The following is a 19,338-nucleotide window of genomic DNA, read 5'->3' on the forward strand; positions in this document are numbered from 1 at the left end:
GTGGAAGATCATCCAGGGGTTTACAAAGTGGCTTAGCTTTTCCTCATGCCTTGCTCCTCTTTTGCCTTTTCCACGTTCCCGAAAAACCAAAGAGTGGCGGTCCATGGCAGAACGCCTTAATTACGTTTTACATCTTTACCATTCGGTGAAACGCCGCTGACCATTGAAATAATATGATGGCTGAGAGCTGATCGACAGGACAGGCGATGTTACCATCTCCGTCTTTTTCGATGAAGATGGGGCGTCTGTCATGATCATATCATACCGCAAGTGGAGTATACTCATAATTGGTATGACTCTTACAGCTAACCTCCTGGCCATTACATGTATACTTCACGGTGTGATGTACTGCATAGATCAACAGATTAACAGAACACATGCAGTTCAGTATATACCACCGTAGTGCTAAACAAGCGTAAATGTGAAAACCAAACCAAATGAAATACCGGTGCGGAGAACATCCGATCCTGTCCAATCGGAAAGGTACCAAGACGAGACAAATAAACCTACGAGCCCTGATCATCGTTACTACTGTACCCCTTTTTCTGACAAGCACTCCACGACGATCACCACGAGGGGGTGGCTTAATGACATAGCAATTCGGTTTTGGGTGGAGCGGAGTTACTTGTACTGCATGTCACTCCACAATGGGTTAAAGTATCTTCCTCTTTAACATATATCTCACAGCAGGAACGAATCATTTCGGACTCGTCAAATAAACAAGAAAGAAAACGGAAGAAAGTTTTGAAATTCTGAAATTCTGGGGTGATCGTTACTCAGTTACAGCACACTAGATCACCTTGAACCTGAACTAAAGAATTACATCACTTCTGTTGCGACAACGCTAGTTTCAGTCGATCTCCTATGCTCTTCGGATTGGTTCTTTCGGAAATCAGCTTGTTGTTTGTAGGTTTGCACAGCATGCAATTGGGTTGCAGATCTCACATGTTATCTCTGTGCCCATCGTTCCCTCAAGCAGTGCAGTATCTGTTATTGATTATTGACGATATTTGAGCCACGAGCATCGGCAACGAAGATGAATCTCTCATGCTGTCTTTAGAGTATGTCGACATCCACATAAAAGGATTGGCACTAATCATACATACTGATGTATTGAAATCGGATCACATGCTTTTCATACCACTCTGACCGAAGTCGTGATTTTGAATTTGCAAGATTGTCAACATGAATTCCCCTAATACATCGGCGAACCTGTCCACCACCGAATGAAGACATATCATCAGCTTATGGGTCATGTGGATTATCATCATCGAGGTGATATTCCCACTTACCAGTCCCATCTTGTCCTATAGCATTTCAACCCTTCTTTCCAAGGTAACCATTCTATTCTGCGTCGTCCATCAGGCCCAAACCCATCGAGTTAGCATACGCCGTAGTATATAGCTTCGTTGAAGATATATTGAAGCCAATCACTCACAAACCTATATGTCTGAGTGTATAACAACCTCTCTCAGTCAATGAATAAGCACAGATCAAACTCGAAGCGATGGAACACAGTATCAATCCTGCGATTTACTCGTCAACTTGGATCGTCGTATCATGTTGAAGGTGTTTGTACTTGCCTGATCCTATTGTCGATGATACGACCGTCCCTAATCCTCCAAATATCGATCCTTCATTTGAATTCGATTTTCGAGTTCTAGTGGTCGACCTTGTGGTGGGCTTCCTTTCGATTACAGTGGGCTTAACGTCCTTGCCCTTGACATTCCTGGTTCTCCGCGTAGGCCTCGGTTTCGATGCGAATTGTAGAAAAGGTATGAAGGATAGAGGCGACGGTAAAAATCTTTTGAGGATGTACCATGCTGCCAGAGAAAAGATAATGGTGGTGAAGCCAAAGATTACTGCAATCTATTGTTGGGGATGAAAATCAGTCACGTCAGGTTCAATGATGATGATGGATGGGTAGGACAGGAGGTGAGAGGAAACACTTACGACATATTGAATATTCCGTACGAGCCAGAAGGACGTTTCCAAGAATGGTATGATCATCTCAGCATTGTTCGATGAAGTGTCTCGTGTATGAATCGTGAGTTGATAAGATAACTTGATAGCTCGCAAAAACATCAATCAACTTGTTTGTTGATCTCCTCGCCTGGAAATGGTGCCCCGCATTCATCCACTTCGGAACAGGTGGAGTACCTACCAGCTGGATGTGTCGAAGATCATCCATTCTTGTCCACCCGTATCGAATCTTCCTTGATAAGCCACCTTGGCCTGGATGAGCGAAGCACGCAGCATAGCTTTGATCTGCCTGTCCTTTAGAGAGTAGTATCAAGTTGCGAACGAACGGACTGTATGAATGGAGGCGGAGGTAGGTCGAAGAGAAGAAACGATCTGACCTCCACCATCCGCATTCGCGTCGATGACGCCGGAACAATCTCATCCACATTCCTCATTCTTCACTTCCCATTCCGCATCATTACCTGACTACCATAGCTCAACCTGATTCGCAAAGCTAACAGCCAAGAGATATTCAATATATATCAACACTAATATTGTCAGCATGTCATCGTCAAACCCACTTGATCCCACCAACTTACTCAAGCTCATCCCTCAGCTACTACCCAGATCCACTTCATCTCCGCTGCCCAATCCTACCGACTCAATCGCGATCCTAGTACATGCTATCCACATAGCTCTGCGATTCAGGCCAGTCCAATCGTCTACGGCCACAACGAACAGTAGTACGAGTACTTCTGGTCCATTGACCTCTGCGAGTGCCGGAGAAGAAGCGGTATCAGGGGAGGACGTAGATGATGGTGCGTCGGAAACCACCACAGCAGTAGATGCCGAGGAGACCGACACTCCTTCTCAAGAAGGAGTTTTGCAAGAAGGATGGAATGCAAGAGGTGAAGATAGTTATAGCTTCCAGTATAGGCATGAACAGTCTTCTTTGGTGTTTAGGATAAGGATTGGGAGGATGGGTAATAGAGTCCAGGTCGATGCTATGGCCGAGGTGAGTACGGTGTCCAGTACAAGTACAATGACTCCTATACTTTCGGTGTATTCAATCACGATGAGCTAATGCGATGGGATTACAGGATGGTCAACCGCATAACCTCTCGATAGTCCTCTCTGACCTCGTGGACACTTCGAGATTTCCCATACCAAGCTCGGCTACTTCTTCTTTCAGTATCGATTCTACAACTGGCGATGAATTAGCTAAGAGTTGGGGATACAAGTCAATCGCCAGGTATGTTCAGTTACTTCATGACTTTGACATCCTGTAGCTAATGGTGATAGACTACCGTGTAGCATCAAAGATTTCGTTGAGAAATACAAATCCGACGTTATAGCCAGATTAGTACCTGGACTACAAGTTCCAGGATACGAAGAATCGTAAGTCTTTCTCATCCAACAGTTTTTCTCATCTCTCTTTACAAAGTCAAGGTATCGCTGACGTACGAATTCTCCTTACATCTAGTCGTCCAACCGGATCTGATCCCCGTAATCCCCCGCCTTCAGGACAATCTCACCAACCTCCTCCCGCAAGACCCCAGTCGCCCATCAATCCTCTGATCGACCCTCTTCGTGATCCTCATCCCACCAACCCCGCTTCAGTAGGTAGAAGAGATCTCGACCCTCTTGCTTCATTCCAGCCTCCTGGGTCCTTCAATCCCAACAGAGACGGCGGAGGGATGTTGGTAGACTTCAATCATCCACTCTTTGATAGACGACGTCAAGGGCTGGATCCCGACTTCTCCGGTCCAGGTGGGTCTATCCAGCCTCCTGGAAGTCGATGGGATCCCGTCGGACCTTCTTCATCAGGGAGTAATGGTAGGTTCCCAGGACCTGGTGGGAACCCCTTAGGAGGTGTGGGTGTAGGGGATGATATATGGGGAGACGAAATGCCCCCTCCGGGTGAGTTTGGGCCGGACCTAGGTAGGTTTGGCGGACAGGGAAATAGAAGAGGAGGGCCAGGAGGTGGGCCAGGAGGGTTCGGTGGACTTGGTGGACTGGGAGGTGGAAGAGGTGGTGGTGGCGGGTTTGGAGGAGGGGGTGGTTTTGGTGGAGGAGGAGGCATGTTCATGTGATTTTGATCATGGTGTTGAAGGAATCAATGGTTTAGATATGAGGGTTTTATCCGAAGTCGGTGAAGAGAAGAATCGTCAAGTATATAATACGAAAAAGAGAAGGAAAAGGTGAAATCAAATTGAAGGAAACAAGAGAGGTAACATAAATACTTTGAAAAACGATAAAGCATGCTCTACAGACATCACTGGATATTGCTTTGATGACTTTGTGAGAGACCGTATGGTGATTGTTGATATGTATACTATATTTGTGTAAATTACAGCCTAGCTCAGATCGCGATAGACTCGTTGTTGTGTAGATATAATGTAACATTGCATTTTAGAGTATCAACAAAAACTATAGAAGCGTAAATGTAACTATATATGGATATGTTCATGGTAGTAAGGCAAAGCAAAGCAATGAAGGAATATGATCAAGAAGACATAGTCCCATTCTTTCCGTTTCGACCTCTACTGCTGTTGTCATCCCTTCCGCCAGACATTCCGATTGAGTTTAGAAGATGAGAACGATTGATCTATCCGATCCAACTTGAATTACCACCATGTGGTCTATAAGTAGCTTCAGCCAATTTGATATCCGAATCACTTCCTACGGGTGTTCTACCATAAACTGCAGTGGGAGTTTCACCATGCAGGAAATGTTGGGCAGTACGTCCAGGTGCAAGTTTGGTTGGTCCGACTCGTGGTTTTCTCGATGCTAAGAAAGCGTATGGACCCTTGGCTGTTGGTGGGATTGGTTCTTCAGTTAGAGTAGCTTCTTCTACCAGTTGTCTATGGTGTGATACAAAACCAAGATTATCAGTCAATATAGATTTCAAGGACACATCAAAATTTCATCGGGAACGGAAAAAAGTGAAGGACTCAGAACTCACCTATTCTTTCTGGTTTTCTTGAACCTAAGATATACTAATACAGCGATTACCAAAGCTGCTACTGCACCGATTACTATACCCGCTATAGCACCTCCACTCAATCCAGCTCCAGAAGCAGCTTTACCACTTGCTGTGTATACTCTCAAAGAGTTCAATGACCAATATGCTTCAGAGTACGCAGCGGGATTGGATCGAACGAAAGTGGCACATGATCCGGGACATCCTGACGAGGTGTATGTTGCTCCAGCACTGATCATCAGAATGTCAAAGTGTCAGTCAAGCAATATGGATTTATGAATGTTGGCAAGAATCAGTTAGACTCACTAGTCACCACAGAATGTCAAATCGAAGACAATCACATGGTTGTTGAAGTTATCTCGACATGGGACAGTCATATTGGCATTAGGGATACCCCAATTAGCAACATTGGTTGTAGCCGTGTTGGAATTCTGGCATAACACATCCGCAGTCAGTAATACCATTCTTTTTGTTGATTGTTGAGTGGACGCCAGACTCACCTTGACATCGTCTGGAACAGTTTGGGAATTACGAGGCCAGAACCAAACGTAAATACCACCAGAGCTGCAGAACGAGACAATTTCATCATTAGAAACCGCTCAATGAATCTACACAAAAGCAAGATGTATGTATCACTCACTTCTCTAGATCTCTCCACATTGCATACCATCCACCACCCACTCCATTAACCGGACCACCGTACGACCCATTAGTCACACCGGTCATCTTTACTCCACAACCGGTATTTCCAGAAAAGTAAGCCGAACATTGCCATTCGCCAATCTGACCATCCATATAAGTCTGACCGTTCAGCGTACAAGTATCAGAAGTGTGCAAGGCGGCGGCGTTGTATATCATTGGGTCGGGGTTGGTCGATAAGCCCGTAGTGGCGTTGTATGCTGCTGAGCCAGATAATGGAAGTCCATTGGCACCTTCTAAGATATCGATCTCTCCGCCTTTGGGCCATCCGGATTTAGTCACTGTCCACCATGCCGGCCACTATAGTTTATCATAAGCTTTATTAGCGAAGAATTCAGAATTGGAGATGGGGATAAGTAGATATTAAACTTACCGTCCCACATCCTACTGGCATATGATTGAGATCCAAAATATATACACCCTATATGATTGATTCGGACCCGTCAGCTTGAATCCGTACGGTTAGGGTGGTTGTGGGATGTTCGTACGACTCACATCAGCATATTTGCTTTTACTGCTAATCCTAATACTATCCCTTCCTCTTCCGGTAGGTACGTTGGTAGAATCGGCAGCCATATAAAAGACATTATTGGCCTGTACATCTATCAAACCTGATTTCTGCGCATCCGATTTCGAGACGTAGCTAACAAGAAAAATCTGTTCAGCTTCTAAAGTCATGAGATAGTGGGAGAAGGGAATACTCACTTGACGTAACCTGAGGTCGGATCATCGTCCGTGAAGTAATCTATACATCAGACCCGCAGAAAGATAATTAGCACATAGTATATTTTGGTAGATTTGCAGAGAGTGCAAATGGACTTACCAAAGTCATTCATGAAATCCTCTCCAACATACTTCTTAGCCAACTTCAATGAGACTGTCGAAGAAGTCTCAGAAGCTCCCGTGGAACTTGTCGTCGAACTGGCAGTTGAGATTGAACTACTACTGATCGTACTGGTACTGGTACTGGTACTTGCTACTTCAGAAGTGGTAGCGGAACTTGTTGATGCTGAAGCTGAAGCTGAAGTTGAAGTTGTTGCTCCAGTTGATGAAACTACACCTGTATTTCCAGAATCTGTATCGCTCTCCCCATCGTTGTTATTATCATCTTGAGCTAGAGCTGATGTAGCTAGTAAGAGGGTGATGGCTTTGAGTGAATTGGATAAGTACATCTTGTCTAAACAACGGATTTATCGCGCTCTTCCAGATAACTTGCTGGGTTGGGGTTATGTCTTGTCTTGTCTTGTCCTTTCTTCGAATATTAGTTGAATGTCCTATTGTTGAGGAGACGAAACAGAAGATAATGTTCCCAATAACGATTGATTGGATTAATCGCTTGATATCTGTGAGTTAACGTATACCTTGAACGATTGTGCGACTAAATGAATCCCTCTACGTCTAATCTCTAACGTCTTTTATTTCTAATAGTCTATATGATGTATGCTACTACTAAAGAGTTAGTCATAGGTTAATACTAAGTTCGGATATGAACGTGAACATGAGCATGAACGCATGAACGACTCACCTGCTAGCTAGCTAGGTTGTAGCTAAAAGCCAAGATATCCTGCTTTCGCTCGAGAGGCACTCGGAATTCGCGATGTCTCACACTTTATTGATTAAATATATATAGCTCCACTTCACTAGGTGGCGTCGACGTAGTTTTTCTAAGGGTGATTTAGCTTGATTATTGATTATTGAAGAAGCGATATGGTCTAAAGAACAACATGTAACTGGGAGAGAGACTAGAAGAGCAGGTAATGAAAGTTCGAGAAGCAAGTGCTCATACTGTACAACCCATAAACAACAACATCAATCACATCTATATCCAAAAATTTCCAATGCACGCTCGCATGCAAGCACATCAACATGAACAAGAGCGAGACCTAAGTTAGTGTAATCGTAAACAAGAGACCAAGGAAACCGATCAAAGTAAATGCCGGAATAGGAAAAATATTGAGCAAATGGGTGAGAACCGCTCAGGGTCTTTTGACTTCTTTGTTGTCACCTTGTGATGGGATGATGGTAGAACGCTGATCATCGAGGAACCCGCGCCTCCATACTCGTACTCCCATCACGCCCGTACGCCATGAAAAGAGTGATTACGCGAATTAATGTCTATTCCTCAGAACTGTTATTTTACCTGTGATCCCAGAATCTATCCGCTGCACATTGCAGATCTAACCGGACGTACTTGTAATTACTGTCGTTCTTTGCATTGATTCTTGCCAAGTAGATTCGTTGGTGCGGATGCTCAAGCAACTGGGAATCGGCGATCTGCATCTCGCTGCGCATACATGTGAATGATCGTCAGATGAAAAAAGGGCAACACGGGATTCGGGATGAAAGGCTATTTTCATCTTGTTGTTCGGTTCGGCATTTGTTGACATTAGTCGACCAAGGGCAGTCGTGTGCATATCTATGGAACCACATTGGCTCTGCTCGATCTCATAGAGGTTATTGGATAATTCAAACAATATGCTCATAATGCAATATTTTTTATTCATCATATGTGCGTTGTAACCATACAGTTTACTTCTTCAAAGTTCTCTGTTTCTCAGCAAACTCCACAATCTTCTTCTCCACGAACATCCCTTTCCTCTTCCTAACACCATCTACATACCCTTTAGCCACATTGGCTCTATCTGCTTTCTCACCTAGATCTTCCAGCTCTTCTTGGGTGGTAGGTACCCAGAATGGATCTTGATCTAGCGTTTCGAATCCTGAGAAGATCAATTGAGGAGATGCTGCTCCCGATGTACGTTTACGGATTTCTATCATCCACATAAGCATATTAGCACAAATATTATACGACTTTCATTCCGAGACCGATTTAACAATGGGGTTTTGTATGAGAAACGAAATGTTAGTCAACTTACCATCTGCAAAACCGAAACTTTCTACTACGGGCAACATCGCTCTGATCGTAAAGAAGGAAGTACCCTCTTTCATCTCTTCGGAAACTATCCTACCCCTTCTTCTAGCTACTACCGCGTAGACTTTACCGAGCACGTCGGCTATAAAGATATCAAGTGATCAGCATCTCTTCGGAACCTATCAACCAGAGAGGAGCTGGACGCACTCGAAGCTTGAATGTCACAAGTGTACATCGCCAACTTGATCCTAGGCGACCAATCCAACATTCCCGCTCTGCATGCATCCCTGACCGATGAGATTAACGCTCCTGTGACAGCTGCAGTCCGCCCTTTACCTATCTCAGCGCGTCAGCTTTCCGCTTCTCATCACGTCGGATCGCCCAGCTTTACTCACCTTGTTCAGATTCGAATTCCTCTTTATTCAACTCGACATTCTCCACAACCCATGCCATACCCACCACGGGTTCGGAACATAAGGGTCCCTGGAAAGTAGCCATTTGAAATCCAGCTTCGATAGAATTTTCGAAATCCCTCAACAACCTCAGTTCCGCTCGAGCACTATCATCCGCTTCGTTTGCAGAAGCTATCGCAGCTAATTGATCTTGCGCTAGAGCGTTGTCTGCAGTTTGTAGGGCCGCATCGGCAGATTGTCCTTCAGCTCGAGCATCGGCGAATAACTTTTCTTTACCTCGAAGACTGGCATTGACCTTGAGTTAGCGATGTCATGATTGTAGCGAAACGATAGGGCGGGCATACTTACCGAAGTTGTCTCTTTCCTGCTGGATCTAACAATACATTGGCACCCATTCTCTTGGGTCCAAACGACCAGACTCGATCAGCTGCGCCCGCCCAATCACCGCCAGCTTTGTTCATCAATCCCTCTAATTCACTCCAGAACTGTTCCGGTGTCAGGATTCTGCTCTGCTCAGCACCTCCTTCACCTGCATCCCGTTCTTCCTGGTTCTCCTCATCTTCGTTGGACTGATCTCGTTTCTGAACCAACATAGAACCGATTGTGCTAATGTGCGAAAGCAGGAACTCCATTATTGCAGGTGGTAGCGGTATGGCTCGTACAGTGAAAGTGACCAATCCGTTCAAGATTGATCCATTGATCGTACCTCTCGGCGCACCTGCCGTTTTCGGGGGTAACATATCTGAAAATGAGGTTTAGAAAGGTAAGCTACCCTGTTTAAGGCCTGTCCAGATAAACAAGCTTACCTGGCGCTTTAACTGCTGATTCTCTGAAGGGAACAATTACAGCAGACTGCTGTATAGGGCACTTCGCGAATCGCTCCTGTAGGTCTTTGATGCACCGCTATGAAGGGATTCTCAGTAAATTTCATTGCACTCACATCGCGGTCTGGTATGACAGCTTACCTGTAAATGAATTTCTCCTGCAGTGATGATCACATGTTCACCTGTCTCTTGCACAAGGTATTCCGCACATGGATCTGCTTGATTGAGGATTTGCAAACCTCTGATGAGTTTAGGCATGTCACCTGACAACTATGTCAGCTGAAATTCCATGGTTCGAATAAGCATAGCTCACTAGGGTTCTCGGGTTCAAGGGCGACTCGGACAATTGGAGCAGACTGTGAAAATCGTGATCAGCACTGAGCTTGTATTGCTGGCCATAGTGATAGCTTACCAGTAAATTAACACCAGCCAGATTGACTAGCTCTGTATCTTCCTTCAAATCCTCCACTCCTTGTGCGCTCGGTGCCCATAACGTTGCACTTCTCGGTACCACTCTCTCCAATCCACCAATGGCACAAACATGACCTGCAGGGACTTCTTCTACCGAAACCAATTCTCTGCCCATCATCATGTACAGATCCCTCGTTACGACCTTGAAGACATGTTTAGCATTTCTAGGGTGAGTCGGACCCAGTTCATTCTCGTATTTTGGTAAAGTGGCTATAAGAGGTGTGTTCCTCTTCAATACACCTGAGAAAATCCTTGAAAACCCTAATAACACTTCTGAGGATTCATCTATCGGTATCAATGGATTTTCTGTACCTTTATCAATCAGAGATATCGCATCTAAAGGTTTTATCAGGTCTTCACCATTTTCAGGTAGAGGTACTCCGTTTGCTGTGCTGGCGATCTCCTGACGACTAGCTAATAACGCTGCTCTTTTCTCCCTCTCTTCCTTTCCTCGCTGTCTCATTTCCTCAGCAGTCATTTCTTTAGGTTTGAACTCTGGCAATTCACTTCGTTCTACCGCGAACATCTTACTAACGTATGCGACCACATTGGCTTTTTCAGATTGATCGCATCCATAAAGACCTTTCTCCAATTCGTTGGAAGCAGTAAGAGCGGTATTGGAAGCCGCTGCTTTTTCCGGATGAAGCATGAATGGTAATCTGATAGCTTGGGCATCCGACGGTGATGGTATGACGTCAATCACGGCTTGGAAAGTAGCGGTGGAAAGGGGAAGCCATTGTTGCATGATGATATTGAGAAGATTTCGGGTATCTTTTGATCGTATATCTCGAGGTGTGACTCGCACTCCCAGAGCAGTCACGATCTTCTGTGTAGCCTCAGGATCGCTAGATTGAGGAGCGGATTAGCATCGTCGACTTGCTCATCAGAACAAGTAGCCGCGAGTTTATCTTATGACTCACTGTTGGTTCAGAACGGTATCGTATACTCTCCATATATTCTCCAACACGAATTGCACGAAGAGTGGTTTCAAATTCCTCCCAGCCAACTTCTTCCTCCCCACTACTCTTTTCGTCTTAGGGTCGAGATACCAATCGCCCCATAAAACCCTCCTTAAATTTGATTCTTTGATCTTCAGCTTTTCAGCATATAATCTTGCGAATTTACCTAATCTGAACGCCCATCCATCTATCGCTGAAGCGAACAGGACGTTTCCTCGATCAGGTGCGAAATAAATATCTTCATCTTCTTTCTCTTCAAACTCTTTATCCAATAAATCATCATTCTCTTCCGTGTTAATATCGTTCTGTTCTTCTTGAGCTGATTTTCGAGCCGCAAGTCTCTTCTCCCTTTCTTCCCGCCAACGCAAATCATCTTCCATCCTCTCCGATGCGTAGAATGAACCCATCACTGCGTTGACCTGCTCGATCAGTTGAGAGAGATGATGATATGCTTCTGAAGGTGACATTTGTAACTCGGTGATCAATCGGTCGATCTTGTTGATTACTAATAACGGACGGAGTCTGTCTACCCATGCTTGTCGGAGCACCGCTATTGTCTATTGAGTGGCAGTTGTCAGTTCCAGTTGAAACCATGTTGAGATCGTTGAGTCAGGTTGAGTTAGATGACTAAGCTGACTTACCTGTGTACAAACACCTTCCCAGCAATCTACCAATACCAAAGCACCATCACATAATCTCGAAGCGGTAGATACCTCGGAAGCGAAATCGACATGACCAGGTGTATCAATGACATTACACAGATGTTTTGAGGTTGAAGCTACACCATCCATTCCATTTCAGTAATCAGTAAGTCATGTTTCCCAAGAGCATGGTGTGCCTTACCTGTACCATCTGGACCTATTCTGTTCATGTCAAATCGTAGAGATACCTGTACATGAGAAAATCAGCTTATCTCGTATCAAATAAGGGAAATGAATGGTAGCTTACAGCACTGCTTTCCATCGTTATACCTCTTTCCTGCTCATCCTCCCTTGAATCAAGGAATCTCAATTTACCGGCCATTCGTGATGAGATGATATTGTTGGATGACAAGAGACTATCCGCAAAGGACGTCTTTCCGTGATCGACATGGGCTACAATAGTGACGTTCTGTTCATAATTCAAAAGTTATATGGTCAGCCTAAAAGCGTGGGTGGACAGATCAAAGGGACACTCACTCTGGTATTTGCCAGAGGAACGGCAAACGACTGTGACATGTTGAAGGAGCTGTTCAGAATCGGATAAGGTTGTGTTGTGTTCTTTGTTGTATCCCGGCGAATTCCAGTCTACTGATCTATCGGTCATAAACGTATTACTCTATAGTGCACACCCTAGTGTACCTCTGACACCTTGATGCAATGTATAAGATTGACTCTTTTATACATCGATTTCTTTGAGCTTGATCGTCATCTTTCTCCTGCTCTTTTCCTCTCGGATCCGAGATTTCCAGCATACGGAAAAGTGATGACATCACCATTTATTCCGTCGGAAGTGGAATTGTTTTGATAATGTAAGACTGCTCTCACTCCTCACTCCCTATGGTGTCTTCTTAGTCGGAGACCTGCTATCATCAGCGTACCAGCATATTCATCAAGTCATCGGAACAACACAAGATCTCAAGATATCTCCTTGGACTCGATAAAGTATCAGCAGGTCTTGCTGGTGCCCGGCTGTCACGCGAAGCTCTTGGAGCTCACACCAGTCCGGAGGCATAGGAATAATTGGTAGGCCAAAAGCCTAGCCTTTTCTTCGTCAGTTTCCATCCTTACTCACCCGCTTATCGCTTGGTAGGTAAACCATTCACCATGACCTACTCATCCTCGGCGCTCCCTCCCCCAGCTGTCTTCCTCCACCAAGAAACCCTCCATGCGATCCCCTTACCACCCCTCGCATCATGGTTAATAAGCTTGCGCAAACCCGAACATCTCGTGAGATTGAACGACCTCCTGCAGCGATATAAGACCCCTCAGAGCTATCATAGGATAGATGTTAGACTGATCGAAAGCTCAGAGCTGCCACCTGGGAGTCCGGATAGTCAGGTTGAGGAATTGGAAGAAGATAGGAAAGTGAGAAAGGGGAGTAGAGATATTGTAGAGTTGGATGAAGGCAATACGTTGGAGAGATATTGGTCGAGTAAACATGGGCAAGACCAATTTACGGAAACAGCGGATCGTAGTCAGAAGGCGAATGGTGATGGAGATGAATCTAGGACGGATAAGATTGATGACGTTGAATCAGGATCAAGGCAAAATATAACGAGTCAACCTCATACGGAAACATTGAAAGAACAGGAACGATCGGACACTGAAGTCAACACAAAAACGCCATCCCTTTCACAGACAGAGGAAGCCTTGAAAGCCTTACAACTCCCACCACCACCGTCTGACCCTCCTCAATCGCCTATTCCAACCTATCCCCTACCTCCAATCGGACCCACTCGTAAAGTCCGAGAACTACGCTTAGATCTACGTACGTTAGACGCAGCAGCCCTGTTCGCATTGGAAACTTGGCGTAGGGAAGAATTGGGTTTGGAGAAATTGAATATGGAATTTCCAGATTCAGTATGGTATAAAGATCCTACTCCTACACCTTCACCTCCGCCCAGGTCAATATATACATCGACAGGGAAAAAGAAAGGTAGACCTAGGAAACATCGTACACCAATTGTCGTCGATCCGGAGGACGAAACGACAGAAACGGGTTTAGGATTACAAGTTGGAGAAGTGAATGAAGAAGTTCAGAATGGTATGATGACTGAAGAACAGGCTAAGGGGTATGAAACACCAGTAAACACTCTACAAGTGAACCGCGAAGGAGATGAGAATGTCGGACCTGATGAGGGGACTCGAACAGCGATAAAAGTTCCTGATATATTAGAAACGTTTGGCGGATTGGCTCAGAAAGATGAAGAGGTAGAGAAGGAGGATGTACTGCCGGCTGCTATGGATGACGGTGCGGTGCGGCCGCGTGAAGATGATCAAAACAATTCAGAACCAGTACCAGTGGATGGTGTTGATCACCCTCAGCCTCCGGTCGAGACCGAAGCTGGACCATCTCGTACTACCCCACTATCACCCTCACCGGATATACTTCTCAATGATATATTCAACGAAAAAGAAGATGACGATCCAGATTTCATTCCTCCTCCTTCACCTCCCGCCAGACGTCCTAGACCTAGGAGGAATAGGAAATCTCAAGTAGACGAACATGAAGAGGAAGGCGAGAAAGGTACAGTGACTTTTGATATGGGCGTCATCGAACTACCCCAACCTGAAGGAAGGACAAAGTCGCCACAAGTTATAGTGGATAAGACTAGCGAATCGAGATCAAAATCAAGCTCAAGGTCAAAATCGGTTTCTGTCGAAGTCGAAATGCTTCCCGAAATACCGACTGCAATTCTGGACCAAGAGAAAGTACAAGCCCATCGATCACCATCGATAGAGCTATTACCGAACCAACCTGAACTTCAAAAATCTACAAAGAGACCTAGACGATCTAACACGATGTCGGTTTCCATACCTCATAGATCACCTAAGAAAGCTAGGATATCTAATGATCCGCCGGCGATGATAACCAAGACGAGTTCGATAGCAAAAGCAAGAGCAAGAGCAAGATTCGTAGTGGAAATACCTAGTAAGAAGGCTGTTTCACCGGATAGTGAGGATGAGGAAGAAGAGTGGGGATTCTTGAGATCTTTTGGTTAAATTTGATATCCATATATCATGCCATTTGGTTGGTCTTGGGCATTTAGTGATTGTTCTGTATATGAAATCTGCGTCTAAAAGTTGTATATAACAATCATGTATGTGCATGTATGATGTAGAGTATGATTAGAAGACTGCCCATAAATGAGCGTGTGTATATAGAAAGTGATGGTCAGACCTCAGTTTTTTAAATCTCTCAAGATATAAAGTATATGGATTGCATCGCAATTATGATCTTGTAATCGGTTGGAGTATCGTAGAAAGACTGATCCCCAGGATTAGATGGATTATTGATCAAGGAGAGGCTGCCTTGAATCATAGATATAACACACAAAGCGCAAAGCGCATATGCATGATTTTCAACGTCGATAGGACAAATCACCCAGAGAAAACTGAATATACCATCTATGAACAGCCGATCGCACAAAGTAATTCCCGCATTCTAACTTACATCCAGTCAAACGAATCATTGATATTAATCAACTGTCCTGATACGCTGTATTCATACTAAGCAATGGCCAGTCCCCTAATTCTCTGTTCAATATCCCTCCCACCGTCGAGACCTTCAAGATCATCAGCTCTCAACCACTCTTCTTCATCTCCCTTGCTTCTCAGCCAGGGCGTAGCGACTCTCTTATTCAACGAGTAACCTAATCCAGTTCCTTCTACCCCATATATGAATTCCTCTTGACCTGTGGTCGGGACAGGTGGATTAGTGGAAGTGGGAGATGGGAAATCGTCCATAAACCTATGCGGAACCTTGGTAGGTGCACGTAAGATCATATACCCTCCCGCTGGATAATCGTAGGTCGTTGCGTTGTTCTGGGCCGTGAAAGGATCTCGGAATATCGGCGGAGAGTTGTATCCGTTTGATGGAACTGGATGAAGATCTGCATTGATGTTGGTAGCTGAGTGAGGTTTAGGGTAGAGAGGAGCAAGTTGTCGATGTAAGCCTTGGGTTTGAGGGGGATATTGTTGGGTTATCGGTCGAGGAGGTAATTCAATTTTGAATGATGGTCTTCTTTTTCGATTATTGCCTTCGGGTGTATCTTCGACTATTCGTGCTTGCTGAGTAGAAGAGGTATGTAAACCTCTATTACCAGGACCAGAAATAGTATGAGCGTGGATGTGCGAGTGACCAATGGGGATTTGTGAGATTTTCAAAGACGATCTTCTCTGCTCATTACCATTAATAGATTTCATAGCTGGCTTAATAGCTTCTTCGCGATGATAAGGTCCCACATCAATATACTCTGCTTCTCTCACCGGGAGAGGTCTACTAGATATATGTTGAGAATGCTTCAGACAACCTACCAACCCCGAACCGAGATTCGGTTGTGGTGAATGATGGATAACGTTCAATGATGAGTGAGGAGTAGGAGGGACTCGTCCGTGATAGGCGTGAGGTGCTGAGGGGACAGGTGGAAAGTACGATGTTCGGAGATGGGGATGAGCGATGGCTCGGAGTGAGGGTGAGGAAAGAGGGGATTGAGTAAGGTGAGGCATGGTTATTTGTTGTGCGAGATGAGTAAGTGGGTTAAGAGCAAGTAGGTATCAGTGGTTGGTTGGTAGAAAGGGCTAAATGAATTGACTGGCTTGATGGATGAGAAATAACAGCCCCTCCCTAGGTTTTTAGCTCTTTATATATCCATCTGAGAATGACCAGGATCTTTGAACTCGCTGCATGCATGCTTCCGAATACGGTGTAAGTCATGAGACGATAAATGTAAGTTACCATCAAACTTCATCCCATTTGAGCATCACTACACTGTGAGTATCGTTGTTAATTTCGATTCGGTCCAACATTCACCGAGATCTTGCCTTTCTTAGTAGCTCAAAGGAGGATGCTTGTAGACTCGTGATCTACATCAATTACTGATTCGGAAGGAGAATTGCGAATTGCGATGTTGACTGGTATCAAGCATGACCTGAAAGCAACCTTTTTGGTCGTTCTTTGATAGCTATTACCGGTTGAGTCGGAAGATGAGTCCGGGTCCGTGCATGATCTCAAGTGCGGTATATCGTTGTAAAGAGTATGTTCCGTCCGTGAAGTAATTGATCATCCACACCGATACCATCAACATGCAACATTGACCATGCCACCTTGTGTATTTGTTGCCACAGATCTCAAACCAGGTCAACTGACCCTCGACGGTGCCACCACGGTAATAACTCCGATAACTCCGCTGCGATTCCCACATCGTTGTTGAACTTGAGTGTGTGAGTGACGATGAGATACGTAAGCATGACCATGACAACAACTTACATAACCTCAACCCATACATCATCACCTTGGTTATTCCTCCACTCGCCCAGTCCACAACAATAACATCACCACCGTAGCAGGGACAACATGAGCATCAACCAAGAACAACATTCCTCACTTGCAACCCTCCTCTACCCTCCTGGCACAGATGCGAGGGGACAAGAGGAAGCGGAGAGTCATCTATTGGACTGTATGTCATATGTCATGCCAAGTCTCGCTGCCTATTCCTCCATATACTGACCTAGCATTGCGACACGTAGATTTAGAGCATGATTATCCTCATACCGAGACTGGGGAGGTCGTCACGCATCATGGTGTGTATCAGTCCTCATACGCCGCTACCTCTCAAGCTGACTTGTTGATACTTTGCCTCCAGTCCGCACAGATCAACCTCCCCTCGCACCATTACCAGGTGAGAAACAACCAGCACCCACCTCAACAAGCGGAATTTCGTCTCCCGCACAACACCGAACCCCTCAGCCATCTTTCACAGCCTACCAACCAGGCGAGATACCCAGAAGCAGGATCGAACGATCCACCTCACCTTTGAACCCTACTATACCCATCCCTAATACACTCGCTCGACTGGCCTCTCAGACTATCTCAAACTTATCATTACCCGATCCTACTCTTTTGAAGGGTCAGGAGGAGATCGAGCAAGCAGCATTGCTGGCCGATGAATATGATCGAGGAGAGATGGGTGGTAAAAGGAGGAAATTACCACATGAAAGAGCAGGTTGGGCAGAGATGGATCAACAACAACAACAAGCCCAATCAAATCCGAATGCAGCGAAAAGAAGAAGAACTAGAAAATCAGATCATAATTCTACACAGGCCGGTACAGAAGGGCAATATCCGATCCATGGCGAGACGTTGCCCCCTTCAACGAGTTCTACAAACAATCAGAGTAACTTGAGAAACGACAAACCCCCTAGTACTGGCATCGGTAACGGTGTTGATCCCTCAAATGCGAGCAAATACGAAAATGATTTTAGACAGTTGACTGAATTGAGTCATACGATCTTAAACCAAGATATCGACAAGACCTTCGACTCTTTGGCTTCTTCGTCTGCTAATAACAAAGATCAAGCTCAACCGGGATCAGTATCGGCATCAGCGATTGATCCTGCTTTGTCGGCTCCACCTCATGGTCAAGGTGAAGGGGCTTCCCGAGACGTCGGAGCTCAAGCTGCGCCAGAGTGAGTTCCCCATTCCCTGATCATTCCCACATTGGCTGTCGTTACGAAGTTTCTCATGAAGGTCATGGCTGACGTTCCATCGTTGGATCGATCGTAGAAGCCCCGACCCCAAGCTGTCCAGGGCAGAACAGAACAAACGAGCTCAGCAAGCATTCCGAAGACGACGAGAAGAACACATGAAGAAGCTCGAAAGGGATTCCGCTCAATTGGAATTGGTTAAGAGACAGATGGACCAGAAAGATGTCTTGTTGAGGGATTTGGTATTGGTGGGTGAAATTTCGTCAAGATCTGACATATTTGTTTGTCTGACATATAGTGTTCACAACAATGTAGGCCCTCGAATCATCCAAAATTGAAACTGCCGCTTTACGTTCATCCATCCAATTCCTCATTCCTCATTCGTCAGTATTCCCATTGACTGAACAAGGTACCCTCAACCTCGGTGAAGAGGTGAATATCAACAATGACACGCCCGTTTCTGAAGAGGATGTGTTGAATGCTTTCGAGTTGTTGGAGAAACAGGCCAGGGAAGTTGCTAAGAGGAACCATGCTAGAAGGGAATAAGAGATGGCGATCTATGACTGGGACAATTTTGTAAGATTGATATCGTAATTTGCTTTGGCAAGGAAGGTCGAACAGATACCCTAGTTTGTATATGAACATGGCTATGAATATGTATTCTGGACCATGACGTCGTACAAGCACGAAGCCTCGCCTTCTGCTTTCGACTTTATATGCATAGTGCTTGTCATTGATATTTCGTCGCATCAGCAGGTCGTCGATGTTGCTTCACTCGCAAATTGAGCTGGTTCACTCAAAAGTGGAGGTCTACCCAGTTACGCTGAACGTGACAACAACAACATCAATTGGACCCAGGTCTCGTTCACCACCAACTCGACGTTCCTATCTGACTATAGACAGCATACTTTCGCATAGCGCAGATCCGCTCATCTGCGAACGTCATCTATATATATCACGGCCAAACA

At 45.1% G+C, this 19,338-nt stretch overlaps 7 protein-coding genes across 7 annotated transcripts; 3 read left to right on the plus strand and 4 right to left on the minus strand.

Annotated features, from left to right (window-relative positions):
• Nucleotides 1-1,124: 1,124 nt before the first annotated feature.
• V865_000807 (uncharacterized protein) lies at nt 1,125-2,010 on the minus strand (the record flags this gene model as incomplete). Its single annotated transcript, XM_066224635.1, has 5 exons — nt 1,125-1,212; nt 1,293-1,349; nt 1,439-1,526; nt 1,584-1,869; nt 1,954-2,010. 5 exons carry the CDS (start codon nt 2,008-2,010, stop codon nt 1,125-1,127), a joined length of 576 nt encoding a protein of 191 aa, XP_066080732.1.
• A 514-nt stretch (nt 2,011-2,524) lies between these two features.
• On the plus strand, nt 2,525-4,055 carry V865_000808 (uncharacterized protein; the record flags this gene model as incomplete). The annotated part of the gene is made up of 4 exons (XM_066224636.1): nt 2,525-2,977; nt 3,063-3,214; nt 3,277-3,360; nt 3,446-4,055. The coding sequence occupies 4 exons, from the start codon at nt 2,525-2,527 to the stop codon at nt 4,053-4,055; spliced, it is 1,299 nt and encodes a 432-aa protein (XP_066080733.1).
• Nucleotides 4,056-4,570: 515 nt separating this feature from the next.
• On the minus strand, nt 4,571-6,816 carry V865_000809 (uncharacterized protein; the record flags this gene model as incomplete). Its single annotated transcript, XM_066224637.1, has 9 exons — nt 4,571-4,826; nt 4,928-5,176; nt 5,252-5,376; nt 5,446-5,509; nt 5,586-5,944; nt 6,018-6,065; nt 6,140-6,287; nt 6,350-6,389; nt 6,468-6,816. 9 exons carry the CDS (start codon nt 6,814-6,816, stop codon nt 4,571-4,573), a joined length of 1,638 nt encoding a protein of 545 aa, XP_066080734.1.
• Nucleotides 6,817-8,173: 1,357 nt separating this feature from the next.
• V865_000810 (uncharacterized protein) lies at nt 8,174-12,400 on the minus strand (the record flags this gene model as incomplete). The annotated part of the gene is made up of 14 exons (XM_066224638.1): nt 8,174-8,415; nt 8,521-8,658; nt 8,724-8,852; nt 8,912-9,213; nt 9,278-9,671; nt 9,736-9,832; nt 9,895-10,016; nt 10,067-10,109; nt 10,166-11,069; nt 11,145-11,740; nt 11,825-11,961; nt 12,027-12,072; nt 12,132-12,293; nt 12,362-12,400. The coding sequence occupies 14 exons, from the start codon at nt 12,398-12,400 to the stop codon at nt 8,174-8,176; spliced, it is 3,351 nt and encodes a 1,116-aa protein (XP_066080735.1).
• A 588-nt stretch (nt 12,401-12,988) lies between these two features.
• Nucleotides 12,989-14,887, plus strand: V865_000811 (uncharacterized protein; the record flags this gene model as incomplete). The annotated part of the gene is made up of 1 exon (XM_066224639.1): nt 12,989-14,887. One exon carries the CDS (start codon nt 12,989-12,991, stop codon nt 14,885-14,887), a length of 1,899 nt encoding a protein of 632 aa, XP_066080736.1.
• Nucleotides 14,888-15,394: 507 nt separating this feature from the next.
• Nucleotides 15,395-16,393, minus strand: V865_000812 (uncharacterized protein; the record flags this gene model as incomplete). The annotated part of the gene is made up of 1 exon (XM_066224640.1): nt 15,395-16,393. One exon carries the CDS (start codon nt 16,391-16,393, stop codon nt 15,395-15,397), a length of 999 nt encoding a protein of 332 aa, XP_066080737.1.
• An 847-nt stretch (nt 16,394-17,240) lies between these two features.
• V865_000813 (uncharacterized protein) lies at nt 17,241-18,916 on the plus strand (the record flags this gene model as incomplete). Its single annotated transcript, XM_066224641.1, has 5 exons — nt 17,241-17,343; nt 17,414-17,467; nt 17,530-18,352; nt 18,450-18,618; nt 18,686-18,916. 5 exons carry the CDS (start codon nt 17,241-17,243, stop codon nt 18,914-18,916), a joined length of 1,380 nt encoding a protein of 459 aa, XP_066080738.1.
• Nucleotides 18,917-19,338: the final 422 nt, after the last annotated feature.

Source organism: Kwoniella europaea, chromosome 1, assembly GCF_036810445.1.
Source record: "Kwoniella europaea PYCC6329 chromosome 1, complete sequence".
Classification (NCBI taxonomy): Eukaryota; Fungi; Basidiomycota; class Tremellomycetes; order Tremellales; family Cryptococcaceae; genus Kwoniella; species Kwoniella europaea.